Source organism: Gopherus evgoodei, chromosome 10, assembly GCF_007399415.2.
Source record: "Gopherus evgoodei ecotype Sinaloan lineage chromosome 10, rGopEvg1_v1.p, whole genome shotgun sequence".
In the NCBI taxonomy this organism is placed as follows: domain Eukaryota; kingdom Metazoa; phylum Chordata; order Testudines; family Testudinidae; genus Gopherus; species Gopherus evgoodei.
Window position 1 is genome coordinate 26,482,537 of NC_044331.1, and position 19,369 is coordinate 26,501,905.

At 40.5% G+C, this 19,369-nt stretch overlaps 1 protein-coding gene across 15 annotated transcripts in view; it reads right to left on the reverse strand.

Moving 5' to 3' along the window:
• ZNF280D (zinc finger protein 280D) overlaps window positions 1-19,369 on the reverse strand; it is an 81,450-nt gene that overhangs the window by 58,668 nt on the left and 3,413 nt on the right. For 13 of the 15 annotated variants that reach the window (XR_004002286.1, XR_004002282.1, XR_004002283.1 and 10 more), the window contains exon 2: window positions 14,961-15,106. Coding sequence is in view for 8 of the 15 variants with exons in the window: in XM_030577342.1 (XP_030433202.1) it covers window positions 14,961-15,099 (139 nt within the window). In the remaining 7 variants the exon portion in view is untranslated. Of the gene's footprint in view, window positions 1-14,960; window positions 15,107-19,369 lie in introns of those variants that run through there. The other 2 variants (XM_030577341.1, XM_030577345.1) reach the window with 2 other exon arrangements.

A 19,369-nucleotide genomic window follows, 5' to 3' on the forward strand; every position in this document is an offset into this window, starting at 1 on the left:
TAGTCCTTCAATCTGGAGTGGCTCTGGTCTATTTTATGGATCCTCTTTCAAAGAGGCCCCAAAGACGCAGACTAATCCCTCTCTCTCTGAGAAGAAAAGTCTGAGTACAGCAGTTTGTTAACAACCACTGCAGCCTCTGTAGCAGCCCAAGAGGCAGGGTGATTCATCGACGGACGGGGAGGCTCACGCAGATCCTGCACCATGAGGTATTGTTTGAGACGCAGAGCTCTGGAGACCTGCATTCTTTACCTGCAAGGAAGGTAGATGCTGCACATCTCTTTAATGTGTCCCTCACTGAGGCCAAAAAGCAGCACATGTGGGGGTCGCTATTCAGAACAGACACCTCACATGACAGACCACAATTGCATCAAAAACTAACCACTGACTAAAAACAATCAAAACAGTAAAGGAAACTAGCTATTGGCAGGAACTGCTACCTAATATTTAACAGGATTACCTAGACCAAAAAAAAAAAAAAAAAGAAAAAAAAAGAAAAAAGTGAGGTAAATTGCACGGGGAGTCACGCACAGGTGGTGAGAAGGCACTGAAGGGATCAGGGTGATGCCAACCTTGTATAATTTCAAGAGGAGTCTAGGTGAAGAGCACAAGCTCCTCCCCGATAGATACTGCTACAGAAAACTCTCCGGCTCCAGCAAACCAGGTGCACAAACACCTCAGTAGAATACACATATACAACTGCTAGAAGAAGAACAGGTGCTATGTTTAGATTCTTCTTTACTTATTTGTTAACCATGCTGAGATCAAGTAGCAGTATGGCAGGGCATGTTATCCTACAGTGCCTCAGGAGTAAAGGAAAGCCAAGAATTACGTGGCTCAGCCACAAAATCATTCAATACAAACCCAGCCAGAACAAATAATTTACATAAATAGGTATTTATACCTCTAGGTTACTGATGTGAAAGTTAATATTTCTAAGTGTTCAAATAATGTAAAGTTGGAAACTGACATACAACTTGTTTCCAAATGTATTTGCTCCCAACTTTTAAAGAAAGAAATCACTGAACTGGTGATCAAAGAAATCAATGGCTTAGCGCGTGCAACCAGAATTTGTTGAAGTGCTAAACCAACATTTGAAAGCATTAGCCTCTTCACCAGGTGCACAGGAATATTTTTTTCATTTCAGTATATTCTATTAGTTCAGTTCAATGCTCAAAATTAATTCGAAGTTAAGAAACCAATTAAAAGCTGAACACACAGGAAAGTTTGTTTTCTATGAATAAAAACTAGATGTGGAAGCACGAGACCTACTAGTTCTAAAGAAGGACATAGCAACTAGAAATAATTAGTTCAATTCACTAACTATAGGTACTTCATTTGTTTAGTAAATCAGTTTTAAATGCAAAACAAGTTTTGTAAACCTTTTCTCTTATGTTTCCAGCACATTTATAGTTGTTTTAATTTTAAAAATGTTTTTGTGTTTTAACTGAATCAATTTCCATCCAGAAAGCTTGACACATATCACAAGTAAAAAAACTTAAATCATAAATAAGAAATGCATCATTCACCATTTTCTAAAATAATAAATGTCAAAATTAAGAAACTGAATAAATATTACGCTATATAATTGCTTAAATAAATGTGTACAGATATAGCATATACACCTGGTTATCAAAAAGAAGCACCAAATTTAGTGTAAATGCTATATTTAGATACAAGTCAAAATGTGTTAATGGTTACCAACCAATGAGAATCAACCTTTCTTTAGCAAAATAACTAAAAAGTACAAATACAAACACAATTAAAAATAATTTAAATCAAGTTTTCCTGTTTGCTTACTTAAATCATGATTTTTTTTTAATCAGTGATTTAAATTGCTTTGATTTAAATCAGTTTACCCTGGGAGTGAAACTGCAAACTGTCTAATAAGAAATCATGTAGGATAATTAATGTATTATAATACACAAGCATACAAAACTGAGCTAAGATTGCATATGCCAGGTTAACTTTAGCATTTCTTACACATTTCCTAAACAGTACTAGTATGTTATATTTAAATAGTTCATCTGCTAAACATGAACAAATGTTAGCCGCAAGCCATTTTACCAAAAAAACACCTGAAGCACAGAGAAGTTAAGTGATATAGCCTATGTTCCAAAGCAAACTGTCAGCCCCAGAAACTGAAACCAGGTTTTCTGGTTCACAGTCTCACGGGTCAAGGTCTAACCAGCAGCTACCCAAGTACCTAACAGGTTACTCATGCATGCCAGGGGCAGCTCCAGGCCCCAGCACGCCAAGAGCATGCTTGAGGTGGCAAGCAGCGAGGGGGCGTTCTGCCGCCGCCGCAAGAGCAGTAGGAAGGCTGCCTTCCGCGGCTTGCCTGCGGAGGCAGCCTGCCTGCTGTGCTTGGGGTGGCAAAATCCCTAGAGCCACCCCTGATGCACGCTCTTTCAATTTGCCTCCGTTTTAAGAAGGACCCTAAGAGACGACATACCTGATCAGAGCAGTATCATATATTCCAGTATCTTGTCTCAGATTATGGCCAGTACCAGATGGTTCAGAGGAAGGTGCAAGAAACCCCATTGTGAGTAAGTATGAATCAACATACTCCTAAATTCTTTTTCTTAACTGCAGCCAATTAAAGCCTGGTTTATTCCCCAAATTATAAGAGTTTATAGCACTTACAAAAAGAACACACTTATCTAACTACAGTAACTGTGTAATATTCTCATTTTCAATGTGTTATCTTTTAGAAAGAAAAATAAACTCTACTATAATAGCACTGGTATCCTGCCCAGCAAGTTCACAGGTTAATTGTACATTACTACATAATTCAGTGTTTCCTTTCATCAGTTTCTAATTTGTCATGTTTCAATTTCACTGAAAGAGTCCATGTACTTATGAGTAAACAGGAGGGTCAAATTTCCCTTCTATATATTGTTCACTTTTTATTCCTCTTTTTTGTCCCCTTTTAGCTGGCCACTCTTTAAACCAGCGTGGGGAAGTTTTTTTCTATCAGGGGCCACTGACCCACAGAAAAAAACAGTTGTGGGCCACACAGCCCCGCAGGGTGGTGGTGCAGAGGCTTGTGGCTTCTCCTCCCCCACAGTGGAGCAAGCTCTCGTGACTCCAGCCCTGAGGGAGTGGGGGTGTGGAGGCTCGGGGCTTCCCATAGGCTCCGGCACGGGGTCAAAAGTGAGAGGTCAGGGTTCAGAAAGGGCTTCTGGGCTGAGGTGCGGGAGGGGATGAAGACTCTGGCTAGGGGTGTGGGCTTGGAGTGGGGCTGGAGACTCCACCGGGGGGTCACAGGGTCATGCCAGTCGCTTCCGGGAGCTGCGCGGAGCTGACTGGGCTTTTAATGGCCTGGCAACCCCCACTTCCCCCGCAGTGGGGTAAGCCAGTGCTCACAGCTCCAGCCCCACGGGGGAGAGGGGGCACCAAGCCTTCAGGCTTCTGACCCACAGCACGGAAACTAGTCACAGGCTAGATTAAATGAAGCAGTGGGCCGGATCTGGCCCATGGGCTGTAGGTTCCCCACCCCTGATCCTTCTTCAGAAGGAAGCATTCCAGTGTATTTAGTTGCTTTTTGTCTGGACCTCTCCTATTTCTGCTAGATTTTTTTTAATAGATTTATCAGAACTCAACACAGTATTCCAAATGAGCATATACAAATGATTCATGTAATGGCTTTATAAAATAATTTTTAGTATTACAGTTTATCCCATTCCTTATGCCTCCTAATATTTTGTTTGCTTTTGTGGACCCTCGTGCACAATTAGCAGCGGTTTTCATTTACTGGTCCTCAATGATTCCAAATTGTCATTATCTTTTTTGTTTCTCAAAGCATATTTCGAATTAAACAAGTACAAGTAATTCAAATTATCCCCTCCAATGTGCAGTACTTTGGGTTTGTCAACAATTAATTTAATCAACCATACTAGGCCCATTCACATAGCTTGGTCAGGTCTTTCTGAAGTTCCTGAGCCTTCTCTAGAATTGACAAAACTTAATAATTTAGTTTAAAGAAAAAAAATCCTCATTTGCATGCTCTTTATCTGCTTGGTGCTGTACTCAGAACCTTTAGGACTGGAGCACTAGATACTAGCACAAAAACCCCGGGATTTGACTCCTTCCAGAAATTTAGCAATCACAAGGGCAAGTTGTCTGTGACTAGGGAAAAGGGACTATTCAGAAGACAATACCTGAGGAAGTCTACTGCCCACTTGATATCCAGAGCTTCCTTCTGATATATATTTGAATATGTTCTTTCCCTGGGGAACAACTTCCTGCTTAAATATAGGATTGGGTGCTATTCTCCCTCAAAGTCCTGGACAGCATCACTGAAAGGCTGATGTCAGATGCATCTGTATAGAGAATAAATTGCCAGATGAAATTGGTGGAATTGGAAACAGGCATTTGGCCCAGCCATGCCATCAGGGTATTAGAAAAGCATCACCACACTGGTCATCTCAAAGGACATTCTTGGTATCTTTGTCTTTTAGCACATCCATTAGGGGGAGCTGTGATCAATGCAAAGTTGGGGATGAACCGGCATAATGCCCCACCAGGCCTAGGAAATAACATGTGTCTCCTAGTTCGAGGTGTGGGGCATGAGTTCAGCTCATGGATATTAACACAGGCTTCACAAAGCTTCCTCCTATCCCCTACCCCATAAGTCACTTCTGCCATGGCCAACTTACACTTTGCAGGGTTAGCTGTGAAACCAGGCCTCCTGTAGGGATGTCAGTACTGCCCTTAGGTGCCACAAGTGGTCTGCCCACATACAGCTATATATGACAATGTTGCCAAAGTAAGCCTCTGCATATTGCTGGTGGGATCTGAGGATTCGGTTCAAAGGCACTGGAAAGTTGCTGTCACTCCTTGCAGAGCGAACAGCGTAGTTTTAAAATGGAAATAGCCAAATGAGAACAGGAGGGGTGTGATCTTCTCCTGAGAGGCTGGAGATGGGAAATCAGTCAATAGCCCTTTGTAAGGTCAACCATACTGAGATACTGCACTGGGCCCAACCACTCAGAGTTCATCCACCCTTTGCACTGGAGACGCATCAAACTTAGTGATGGACTTGAGCTTGTGAACGTCTCTACAAAAATCAGACCATGCCATCTACTTTCAGATGGTGACATCTTCATCATCTGGACCCATGGAAAAGAAGCCCTCGAGGAATTCCACCATGATTTTAACAATTTCCATCCCACCATCAACCTCAGCCTAGACCAATCCACACAAGCGGTCCATTTCCTAGACACTAGTGTGCTAATAAGCAATGGTTACATAACGACCACCCTATAGCGGAAACCCACTGACCGCTAAACTTACCTACATGCCTCCAGCTTCCATTCAGGACACACCACATGATCCATTGTCTACAGCCAAGTTCTAAGATACAACGGTATTTGCTCCAATCCCTCAGACAGAGATAAACACCTACAAGATCTCTATCAAGCATTCTTAAAACTATAATACCCACCTGCTGAAGTGACAAAACAGATTGACAGAGCCAGAAGAGTACCCAGAGGCCACCTACTACAGGACAGGCCCAACAAAGAGAACGCCACTAGCCATCACCTACAGCCAAACTAAAACCTCTCCAGCGCATCATCAAAGATCTACAAGCTATCCTGAAAGATGATCCCTCACTCTCACAGATCTTGGGAGACAGGCCAGCCCTCGCCTACAGACAGTGTCCCAACCTGAAGCAAACACTCACCAGCAACCGCACACCATACAACATAAACACTAATCCAGGAACCTATCCTTACAACAAAGCCCAATGCCAGCTCTGTCCACATATCTATTCAAGTTACACCATCATAGGACCTAATCACATCAGCCACGCCATCAGGGGCTCGTTCACCTGCACATCTACCAAAGTGATATATGCCATCATGTGCCAGCAACACCCCTCTGCCATGTACACTGGCCAAACCAGACAGTCTCTATGCAAAAGAATAAATGGACACAAATCTGACATCAGGAATCATAACATTCAAAAACCAAAGGTTTTTTTTCTCCTGCTGATGATAGCTCATCTCAATTGATTGGACTCTTCCAGCTGGTATGCGTACTTCCACCTTTTCATGTTCTCTGCATGTGTAAATATCTTCTGTCTGTGTGTTCCATTCTATGCATCTGAAGAAGTGAGCTGTAGCTTATGTTGAAATAAATTTGTTAGCCTCTAAGGTGCCACAAATACTCCTGTTCTTTTTTTAGACCTCTCAATAACCCCCATTCTCAGCACTGCCTGCACCTCTTCACATATTGTGTCCCACATCCTTTTTGGTAAGGGCCATTCTTCCTAATGAGCTGCCATTGTGCTCTTTGTTGTGTTCTTCACGAACTTGTGGAGAATATCTGAGCAAAGTCTCCGATTATTTGCATCAAACTGGATCTTCTGCTCTGGTGAAAGGGCCTCACTTAATGGTACAGGTTTCAGGCAAGCAGATACCTAAAGGCCTAGCTCAGGGCTTGCCAGCCAAGGGTCTATCAAAAGGGCTTCCCAGGTCTTTCACAGCTTGAGAAAATTTACAAGGTAAATCTTAATCTCCTTCCTCATGCCAGTTAGCTTAAAACCATCATATATTAAGATCATTTGTCTAAGAACCTCAAAAAAGCCCTCCCAGCAAGTCATCAATTCAGATTCTGATTATGATAATAGTAACACCCCCAGTCCACATGTCCCAGTACCATCAACTTTGGGAGAGACCCACTACAGGCCCTCACTTCTGCCATCCAACCCTGGGCATATTTGCATTCCGTCAATGAGCACTCTTCTTCATATGCTCCTGTAGACCACAGGAGTAGCTAGTTACCGGACTCATCCCCATGAGCTTCTTTCTGGCAGCGAGTGGGTTTAACCCCAAAGAGGGATTAGTGTCCATACCCAAGGGCTCCAGCCCGGCTGTTTGTGCCACTAGGCAGATATCTCGGCAATAACTCACATGAGCTCCCTGAGGTCTTCCCCCTTCTATGCAGTTGTCCTGTGTCTCTGGAGTGGGGTTTGTACATGCTTTGCACTTCTACTAGGGTTTGGGGTCTGCTGACTGGTGTCCTGCTCTGCTGGTGGCTCTAAGTGATGGGTGGGCAGAGGCCGTACAAGTCCCATCTCTAGTGACCCATTGGCTACAAGAAATTTCTCTATTAGCTGCACCTCATCTGACAATGACTCCAGATGATGCCACAGCAGTCACTCCCAGCCCATTACAAACTGCTCCATTAGGACCAACTCTGCAACTGGGCCCTGGAGCATGCCTCTGGACAAAGCCACTACCAGCAGTACTCTTAATTGTTGTACCACCGCCCAAGGATGTTACCCCTTGGAGTACATTTCAGCTCTAAAGCACTGCTGATGCATCTCTTTGCTGATGCCCAGGTAATCTAAAATAGTGATCTTCACACAATAATAGGTCACTGAGGGGCCAGCATCTCCTTCTCACAATGGTGAGGAATGCTTCCAGATCATTATGTGGGCCCATCTTAGTTAAATTCACCAACATAGGTGGCAGAGGTCCCTTTGGCAAATTGGCCCCTATGAGGCCTCCCCGGGATGTTCTTGTGCTGGGAAATAATCTCTTTCAACAGCTGCTGCCGCACTGCTTGGGCTTGCTTCTGAGTTGTCCACAACTACATCATCTACTGCTGGAATTGCTGCTGCTGGTTGGCATGCTGTTGTTGCCACTCTCACCATCCACTTACACCAGCGTTCATCTTGTCTGAAGTCCATATCGGCTGAGGCCCCTTCTCGAGGGGGTGGTGAGGAATCTGTTTCTGTCTCAGTGTCTTTTAATAGGCATAGAGCTTCATACCTGTATTCTCCACCAATTGTGGTCAACTGGCCCTCAACTGAGGCTTGGAGTTAGCGTATGAATCTTTTGCCCCTGGGTCCCTTATGGTAGCCCCCACTGCTGGGCAATCTTACACTTCTTGGCATGAGTTAAGGTCACATCTGGCATCTTTTCAGAGCCCAGTTTACAAAAAAATTGCAAAAAAGGCTACTATCCTGGGGTATATTAATAGGAATGTCGCATGTAAGACACAGGTGGTAACTATCCCACTCTACTTGGCACTGGTGAATGCCTCATCTGGACAACTGTGTCCAGTTCTGGAGATCACACTTTAGGAAAGATGTGGAGAAACTGTAGACTCCAGATAAGAGCAACAAAAATGATCAAAGGTTTAGAAAACCTCACCTCTGAGGAAAAGTTTAAAAACCTGGGCTTGAGAAAATAAGACTGAGGGGAATCTGGTCTTCATATATGTTAATGGCTGCTATAAAAAGGGCAGTGATTAATTGTTCTCCATGTACACTGAACATCAGACAAGTAATGGGCTTAATCGGCACCAAAGGACATTTTGGTTAGATATTTGGATAAACTTTCTAACTATAAGGGAGGCTGTGGAATACCCAATATTGGAGTATTTAAAAAACAGGTTGGACAACCAATTGTTAGGGACGGTCTAGGTTTGCTTGTTCCTGCATCACTGGAGGGGGCTGGATTTCATGACCTCTCAAGGTCCTTTCAAGACCTACATTTCTACGATTCTGTAATCTTTAACAAGACCCTATGATTTCCTAAAACATTCAGAAAATGCTCCTGGTTAATAACTACAGATGTTTACATCAAATGGGACTACTCACATGAATAAAGGCTGCATTTAGGAGCAAGAGTTGCAGGACCAGGCCTTATGTTTGCAAACATATGTGCTCGTGTAGACCTGTTGGCAAATCCTGTTTCTAAACATCAACATTAATTCCACTCTGGAATTCAAACTAAGGACTTGCTCAAGCCATTTAATGAAATACCAGACAAATCCATTCTGGCAGTTGTAGTTCACAAAGCGTATTTTCACCTTAAGGCATTTTGGTATAAACATTCGGTTCATATTCTGTATGTCTGAAACATTTAATGGCTTGCACATAAGACATATCACCAAAAAGAATATAGATTCAGAATGAATAGTTTAAAAAAGGAAAACAAATTCCATGGAGGCCTATGACTGAATCCACATCATCAATCTACAGCTTGTAATTTCAACTTCGACTTTTAATTTGTATTTTACTACAACTAATCACTATCAAAACTTTATTTTTACAGTGTTGTAGCAAGAAAGTTTAATAAACTACATTTTATCTAAGAAATATAAAAGTAGAATATTGTTTTTAACCAACAACAGCAGCCTACAATCATACCATATCAGACTGTTATTGTGTCACATATCAAACTAAGCTACACAGGGGCTGGTCAGAAGTAGGATGAGCTATAAGAAATCGTACAGGTAACTCAACAAATGGTATTCTTCTTTCCTAGACAAAGCTGCACTAATGCTGTAGTATGGCAAAAGGAAGCATTTTACTGTGGGAGGCGCTATTTCAGAAAGTAAAATCAAGCTCCTCTTCTACTCTCTCAGATTTCCAATGCCACTCTGTACATTAGATGCCTTAACCACTGTATTCTGGACAACCCCAATGTTTAAAGTGTGGATATATACTTCAAAAATACAAGTCCATACAAAAGTGATTAGAAATGGCATCCTGCAGTTTCCCTAGTTGCCTCTCAATGGTTCTACATCAAATTTCCTCAGTTTACAAGTAAAGAGGGATAAAAACAATTGTGGTCATTCTGACTTGCTTATCACCAACAGTAAACAAGATTCTGAACACTGAAACCTTCTTATTGTGCAGATAATGGACAAGCCAGAGAATGGTCCCTTGAAATGTGCATTAGCTACTTATGCTAAGCAATCTCTTCCACCTTGCATTTAGCTGTGACACTCTGAGTATGTTTACCAGACCTGAAGAAGAGCTCTGTGTAAGCTCAAAAGCTAGTCTCTCTCATCAACAGAAGCTGATTCAATAAAAGATATTACCTCACCCAATCTTGTCTCTCTAATAAATCAGAGAAGAATCTAATTCACTCTCCCACAGCTATGTTCAAGCTATTTGGCAGAGTAATTGTGTATTACCAAGGCAGAGAGTCTGTGGAGCAACAAGGGGGACAGAGTGTGGGAAGAACTGGATAAAGGCAGACACTATAGGTCCATGTCTTGATCCCAGTTCCTGGAGCTGAGTCTGGTTACATCAGAATCTCAGAATTCATTTAAAATAAAGTATATCCTTCATAAGAGCAAAGAAAATCTTGAAGACACAACCCAAGCACAAGCAATGCAAAGAAGTCTGCCTTATTCTGCAGACAGCCAGAAATAATTGTTTGGTGGTGTGAAATACCCAGTGCATCTCAATGAGTTGTAATTCCAAGATCCACTGTTGTTGGAGGTTCCACCAGTGTATCAACCCAACAGAGGACTCTGTGCATGGCAGAAGGAGAAGAGTCCAGTGGTCCCAGCCCATCCACACTAGCAGATACACCATGGATGCACAGGGCCCTCTCTGCTGCCACTACTGCCTCTTTGCAGAGATGGGAACCCTGCTGCTAAATCTCCTGCTCCCAATGGGAGTTTCCTTGCAGTTGCTCCAAGGAAACAGAAAAGATCCCCAAGCCACTGCCTCTTTGGAAAGGAGATGACTTCCCGCTATCATTCCAAGTGTGGGGTAAGGGCTCAAGGTTTGAGCCATAGCAACCATTACAGAGAACACCATGTCATGGTGTGCTTAGGGTCACAGATTGACTTAATCCAGGCTTAAGTACAGAGCCAGAAACTTCTGAATTATAACCTGATTCCTCCAGTGATTTGCTGTATCACCTTGGGTAAGTCATTTAACCAATTCACTCTCTCACTTTCCCTCTCTGTAAACTGGGAATTAATGCTGACGTACTAAACAATCCTCTGTCACCTCTGTGAAGTGTTTATACAGCATAAAAAACATGTAAATTTCCTAATATTTTTATCTTTAAAAGAGAAATGGAAAAACAAGAGTGAAATAGTCAATGAAAATTATTTTTTCCAAGTTATAAATAAGAACTCTTCACTTAAAGAAAGCGCACTTCCTCACATTTATAGTGTCAAGTTATGTCCTAATATTCATTTTGTTTCCCTAGACTTGTATGATCATTTTTTCAACAACATTATCAGATAGGACTATAGTCATCTAGGGCTTGATCCAAAGCTCAGTGAAGTGTATGAGAAGCTAAGTGAATGTTTCCATTGACATCACGCTGTGGTGGGGTGGTGTTAGGCCCCTCATTCAGTTACATCTGCAAAAAGTGTGGCTACAAAATAAGTAGTATTCCACGTTTTCAGTTTTTACCTATTTTCACTTTTATTAAAGTTCAGTTTTTACTCATTTACACCACTTTATCAATCCACTCAGTATTTTTTCAGGTACTTATTTTTGTTAACCACTAAAGCTTTACGTGACTGTTGTATTCTGCTGAAGCACTTCCACAGTGTAAAACACAGAACACACACATGGTGAAGGTCAGAAAATCAATCAGTGTTAATACTGTGCTATGACTGGCTCACAAGGAGACACTGCTCGCCTATTTCTTTGTGTCTGTTTAGTGTGGCACTGAATTTAAACAATCAGTCCTCCAGAGATAAAGATATGTAATGCCCCTTACCCACCTCCTGTAGTGCAAATCTCCTTACGGGTTTGGATGGACCAGCCTGGGTTCCTCTGGATCCCCACACAGGCAGTTCCACCCTTTCTGTGGCTGGCTCCAAACTTCCTCCTTCCTGGGCTCTCAGGGGAGTGCATCTCACTCCAGGAGCTTTAACCAGGACTTTGATGAAAGAGAGGATATAGCATGATTGTGTCAATGACTTTGTCCATGCTCTTTGTTTCACCAGACAACCACTGTTAATAACAGAGAGGCCTATTGGTGACTTTGTGCAACATTACTACAGCAGAAAAACCTTTCCTAATGCAGATAACCTCACTCGTAAATATCTGAAAGAAAACGACGATGCTTTAGTATCTAAATTGATGGAAATGTGGTGTCTGGTTTGATTTCTCACAAGTCTGCTGATGCTTTGAACCATCCGATTTTTGGCGTTTTGCTTTCATTTTTTAATTTCAAAGCGAATAAATCTGCATGGTTTTGTCTTGATGTGACTCTCCTCTGCTGATAGTTCTGTTGACACAGCGACAACGGACATGTTTGAGATGTACCAACTAACTTGGGAAAATGTAGTCACAACTAACACAGATTCTGCTTCCTAGATGGCTAAGTTTGCACAGGAGATTAAACTCAATCAGAAACTGGAACTGCTATGTATTACCTGTCCTGCTCATCTGATTAACGTTGCACTGTCAGCAGCTAATGCTACAGAAGAAATGAAAGATCTGAAATCTTGCATCACTGGATTCAGGGCCATTTTCAAGCATGCGAACAAGCTGAAGGCTTTGTTTTACAGAGTGCAAAATGAGTGCAGAGCCAACTGCTGATAACCTATCCGTTGTGTCACATCAGTGGATGAACTTGTATTTCGCTGCCTGTCACGTGAACATGTGGACTGTGCTAATGCATCTCCTCGGTTTGTTGGTTCTAAAAGGAGAGACTCTGAAGAGACTGGCAAATAACCAAAATGACCGCCAGATTCTGCGCACCATTGTTGAAAACGTGGAATCACTGAGTGACACACAGAAAACACAGGAGTTTTCTCCAACTACTGCCAACATGTTTGCCAATACAGACAACCGGATCCTGACAACCAAAACATCAGCTGAACTGAGCATAAAAGTTGCAGGAGAAATATATGGCCAAAAACCTATATGTTTCTGGAAATCCTTCCCACCCCGGAACATGAGAGAACCAAAAGAGAGTTCAAAACCTTTAACACAACACTCAGTGAGAAATGAAAGACAACCATGTCCTGTAATCTGAATCCAGAAGTATCTGATGCCAAAGATTCTTTTTGGAAAGTCATACAGGTATTGCACCCTTCCTCAAGGTGAATTTTGAAGCAGACTATGACCATTATGCCAGAGTGTTTCAACCATTTGCCATTAAAGATGATATTTCAAATCTGAATGGGGAAATTTAATAATTACATGAACTTGCCTAACCCAGATAATGCAAAACTGGATGTGCTGGCTTTTTAAAAGTCATCAAGACACTCTTCCCAACTCCAGCCAAGTGGCACAGCAAGCTTTGAGTGTACCCCCCAGATCTTTTGATTCAGAGCACATATTTTCAAAGTTGGAAATACCTCCGAGACAGCAAGAGGCTCAACATGAGTGAGGATATTTTGAAAAAAATTATGGGAGCATACACAAACCAAGATTTCTGGAAAAACCAGTAACTCTGAGAGAGATAAAATACACCTTTGTACATTAAAAAAAGATTTCAATTATACCGTAGCAAAATGTGTATATTACAAAAGTTGTTTTCTTTTTTTTCCCCTAATTTTTCCTGATTTTTAACTTTTAACCCAATTTCAATCCCATTTTAATGTCTGGAAAATAAACACTGAAAAATTCTCTGATTTTTTTTTTAAAATAAAAACTGAAAATGTGAAACACTAAAAGTAAGTTAGCTCACTGAATTATTTTTTCCAGTCCTATATATTACTGCCATTTTATGCCAAATAGGTATTCCATATTAATACCATCGATACGTAAAATACACAGATTCCTACTGAAATGTTGTGCCACATTGACAGATTTTCACAACCAGGAAGTCTACATTACAATGTACAAGCACTAATCAATTCTTCAAAAAAATATATAGCATGGTATAGAATATTTTTTTTAAAAAATACATCGGCATAACCCAGCATGCCATGTAACTAATTATTTAAAATGGTCTTTTGAAAGCTGTGCTTTAATCCATGTCTTAAAATTATTATAACAAAAATTTGGTCAACTTTTCATTTTTCAGATATTGTTTGGAAGACACATTATGTGGAACATTACCCAAATTACATTTTTTGCAACATCTTCTTAAAAATATCCTTTCCAGTTCAAGCCATCTCTGACACCCTCAAAGTTATCTCTACAGATAACCTGATATCCCAGATTCCCAACCAATATAATTTCAAACTCCCAGGAGAATAAATCCTTAAAAAGTATGTATTTTAAATGAGACTACTATCTTAACATCAACGGTAATATACTACCAATGCTTCTTTACTATTTAAAAAGTGAATAGTAGGGATTTTTAAAATATCAAAAGTAACATTTAAGATGCAACTTACTACCCCCAAAATAAGTAACAGAAAGTGATATAGATATATAGATGTCAGTACACAGAGATTTTAGAAGATTTCAAATACTTAAATTTTAAAATAGAAATATAACAAAAATCATTTTCTCTTTTACTTACCTGCCAAGGACCAAGTACAGGACAAACATGGAATTCTGACACAGCTGATGGCATCATAATCACCTAACTCATTCCCTGCACTAGGAGAGAACTACAGAACTTGATGAACATGAACTCTTACTTCAACTGAATTAATATCAGATTATTAACAGCAACATCTTTATTTGACACAGGTTCCTTGAAGTGATTATTTCTATATTAACACTCTCCCCTTCTCTGATTATGTCTTTTCCAGAAACAAGGAATCTGCCTTTCCCTTATTAGAAAAGTGTCCAGCCATTTAGATAGTCTTTCTATCAGTGCAATCTTTTCTTTTTCAGTTAGTTCTTTTAAAAGGATGGATTACGTTGATATACATTATGTCTGTCTAGGCACGCTCCAATCTTCACTACAAAGACAACCAGGTTGGAGACTTCAGTTATAACACTACTTCATTCTGTCATGTAAATTGTACCTTAACCAAGCTCCTGAAGTACACTAAAGCCCTTGAATGTCCTTTCTTTAACCTGAGGGACAAAGAGCAGGCAACTGTGTTGTACTTGGATCCCAAGAGACAGTTGTATTTTTAGTGTACAGATGATCAGGAATGAAAAGAATTGAGAACATTGAAGTAATTTATTAGCTCTTATCTTTACTGACAATACAAAATCTAGTCTTTTCAAAAGAAAGTATTTTTTTAAATTACTACTTCCATTCTTCATCATACCAAGAATATATATTTAAAAGGTTTGTTTTATAATGTAGAAAATGCTATCTTACATGTACTGGCCGGTTTGGAGCTCGAAATCTCCCCAATGAAGATTGGCTCATCATCATCATCATCCTCCTCAACTTCTTTCACTCTCTTTTGCCATGGTTCTAGCTCCTCCTCCTCACATTCCATAAACAGTTCTGCCATTTTGGTACTAGATAATAAAAAATAATCATACAAGTGTGTCATGGAAAGTGGGGAACGGCCAAATAACCCACACCTTTCAATAATAAAATTGTGTTTGATGCCAACATGATCACAGAACACTCTTATGAGTTGTAGCCTTCATACAGATACAGACTATGAGGAGTTTGATATTGCTTCGATTTATATATCAGTGGAATCTGTAGTATTGGGCACCAGGTACTTAAATACTTTATTAAAATCCACCTCTGCTCATTCTTCTTGCTTTATCATTCCCTTTGCATTCTCCTCCACCCTCGCAATCATTTTATTCTTTTTATTCCCACACACTTTGCAACATCCAGAACTCAATTCCTCTATGCACCAAAAGTCCTAAAGCTCCTTCAAATCCCTCCTTCAAACCAATTTCTGTCTTGTTTCCTAATACTGACACCCAGTTACAGGGCCAAATCTACACTAGAGCTCTCACTATTGATTGACAAGATGCCCTTGGCATTATCATCACCTTCCTTTAGACTTGCTCTAAGAAAGGCACTATTGTTTTCACCACAGACAGCATCTTGCCTTAGCTACTTGTGGAGATTTCCCAGTGGCAGTGCACCAATTGGAAATTAAGCAAAAGCTCAGTGCAGACCCAGCCATGTTGTCCATTCCTCACTTCTCACTCTAGTGCAGTCTCTACTAGAATATGAGAATTCAAATGATTTCTCTATTTATTTTGTCTTGCACTATTTTTCTTTGGTTTAACCCTTTTCTGTCATTTTCTTATCCACTTCTTTTTTCCAGCCTCATGATCTGTCTAAATTAGAGACTGTCAACTCTGTAGGGAAGGGACCATTGTTTTTAATTTCTGTAATGTGCCACATGCGGCAAATGGACTTACAATTTTTTCAGCCCTGGCCTACACTTTATACTTAAAAGAATTACGAAATATAAGACAGGAATTCAGTCTTTAATGCATGAAAATATCATTAAGAAACAAATCAAATAACCATTTAACTGAACAAGTTAAAACAAGATTTTATTACCACCAAACTGGAAATCTGAACTGTGCCTATATCTTGTTCTTTCTCCACCACAGCTCCATCTCTTTAGTCCCATGATAGTACAGGTCTAAATTTATTGACACAGAGAAAGAACTTACTTATTTTAAAGACTCCTGATTCTTATTGAATTTTAAATAAGTTCTGCATAAAGAATTCAAAACTATCCTAGAAACAAGTGTTTCACATGCTGCTTCAACTATCGCGTAGCATCAATGAGAGCAGGAAAAACAAACAAACACGCACATTTGACTTTAAATGCAATCCTCGGCTGCCTAAATCACTAGATGCAGCAATAAGAGGTAGTCACAAAATAGGTGCTTATGGCTCTCTGATCCTGAGGCCCATTATATGCTAGCTGTGGCATAGCCTGCACTAAGCTATAACAGCTGGTAATGTTTCCCAAAGGGGCCTTAGTGCCGGCATGGGACTGCCAGAGCACAGAAGTACCATCCCTAGATCCCTTTGGATGGTGGAGTAATCTGTATCTCAAAACTGATTTATTGCCCCACAACAGGAATCCTCAGCATGGCAATTATGTCAGTTTTGCACTCCCCCACTTGGGCTGCAGAATGCACAAAAGGGCCAAAGATTGTGCACTTAGCATACAGTCATCTTTCCCAAGCATTAAGCTTACTATATTATAGTAACTTAGGGCTTGGCTACACTCGAAACTTCAAAGTTTGAGTGTGGTCGCAGCGCCAGCGCTGGGCAGCTACTCCACCTCCTCATGGGGATTAGCTTGCAGCACTGGGAACCGCACTCTCAGTGCTGGGGCACTGTTTACACTGGCGCTTTACAGCGCTGTATCTTGCAGCACTCGGGGTGTGTTTTTTTCACACCCCTGAGCAAGAAAGTTGCAGCGCTGTAAAGCGCCAGTGTAGTCAAGGCCTTCAATTGGGATGGGGAGGTGATGTTAATAAATAAGAATTTGATCAACACAAAGTATACTGAATGGTACTGTGATGAAAAGTAGACATTTTATTTGAAAAGCACAGTGTAACTTCTGCCAAGCTTTCATTATATAATCTGAGTAAAGCTTGAATCCTCTGAGGAGTTTCAAGAATACTGGTTAATTAAAAACTGGCTAAAGAAAGAGTTCACTTTCTGAGCCTCTGAACTGTTGGGCCCTTCTATTCTGAAAATTACATCCTGCAGAAAGTAAAACCATGAATTTATGGTGAGAGTTTGAGAGCTCCCTGGGGTTATAATTTTTTTTAAATTACCAAAACAAATCACTCATCATAACTGATTTTTATACAGTATGGAAGCCAATGGAGAAAGTTTTTTATGTTGGCTACTTTCATTCTCCAGTATAGCATGTGTAAGACTTCCTAAATAGTACAGGAAAAAGATGTAAAACTGCTATTTGACATATGCTGCCAAAAACATTCCTGCAATATATTGGGATCTAATACAGTGGGCGGGGAATGGATTTGACTAGGCAAATAGTCTTTGTGTGGTGTCAGAAAAGATCTTCAACACAATAATAGTTACTTTGCCAAAGACAGAGACCTCTGTGAAATTGTTCAGTTGGTTCAGAAGCATCCACAATCAGGATCATTGAAATACACCTCTACCACGATACAACGCAGCCCGATATAACACAAATTCGGATATAACGTGGTAAAGCAGTGCTGGGGGGGGGGGCAGGGCTGCACACATCGGCAGATTAAAGCAAATTCGATATAATGTGGTTTCACCTATAACACGGTACGATTTTTTTGGCTCCCAAGGACAGCATTGTATTGGGGTAGAGGTGTAGTATCGGCTCTCTGAGTTAAGAGGTGAAAACATTATCTAAAAGTTGTTGCTTTATCTGAAACCACAACCTGTGTCAAATTTGTCAGCCAGCTAAAGAAAACTAACTGAACAGCTTCACCACCAGGATCACCACATATAGCCAGTACAAGAATTCCTTGAACTGTATAAGCAGTTTATTTAAGAACAGCATCTTCAGCAAATATTCCACTGCTTTGACAAAGACCCTGTTTTGTGTGAAAGGAATCGTTCCTGTGAAAATTCTTTGCTTCCTTTAAATTATTCAGCTAGCTCAAAAGCTTCACTCCTGAACCAGCTGACTAGAACAGGTTGAAAAGCTTTGTCAAACAACTTTTCTGAAAAAAGAAGTTTCTAAAAACCCTGTTTATTTAAAAATGTTCATAAACAGACCATATTTTATTTGAAAATTTTCAACCAGACCAACTGTTTCATTTTATACATTCGCTTGTGAATGTCCATTAATGGAGGTGATATCAGAACAAAGCTGATGTATAGGCTTCCCTACTGCACTGAAAAATTTCCACAAGTTTTTTGTTTTTTCCTTATGGGATGACTTCACTGTCCATATTTGCTCCAGAAGCACTTCTGGATTAGTGTGTGATCTCATGACCTCTGAAACTATCTGTCTGAAAATAAACTTCTATAATGGTTGCACCATTGCCTCCTAAAGTTCATGTCACAGATCAACCACGTGTGAAGGCATTTTAGTGGTCTGCTGATGACTAATGGACTTAATTTTAATACTGAATTCTCTGTGAGGAGCATTTTAAACCAGAACCCCAATATCAATGGCTTGCTAGGACAGGATGATTCCTTGTTCTTGAATATAGAAACTGTGGTATGTAAGCATAAGTGATCAAGTGTCTAGGTACACTCTCTTTATGTTGGCTATACAAGGGGGAGAAGGGATAGCTCAGTGGTTTGAGCATTGGCCTGCTAAACCCTGGGTTGTGAGCTCAATCCTTGAGGAGGTACTTAAGGATCTGGGGCAAAATCAGTACTTGGTCTTGCTAGTGAAGGCAGGGGGCTGGACTCAATGACCTTTCAGGATCTCTTCCAGCTCTATGAGATAGGTACATCTCCATATATTATACTAATCTCCCTGTTGTCAAAAAATTCCATTTAGCACATTTTAGACATATTCAGAGTCTGTTAATTTCCTTTACCCTTTGGACATAGAACAGCAATAGACCTGGTTTCATTAGCTGATACTCTCCTAGGAACAAACAATGACCAGGCACTGAAGCCACTTTTCTTTCTTTCTTTCTTTTTTTTAAATCAGCCTTTATTAAAGTCAATCATGTGTTTGTGCACACAAAACTGTGAAAAGAGCATGAGGCATGTTTCTGACCGGTTCTTGAATAACAGATCCCAGAGAATGGTTTTGAGTACTCATTTTAAGCTACTTCAAACTATCCTTGTCAACCCTTTGTTCAGCAAGTGAAAGA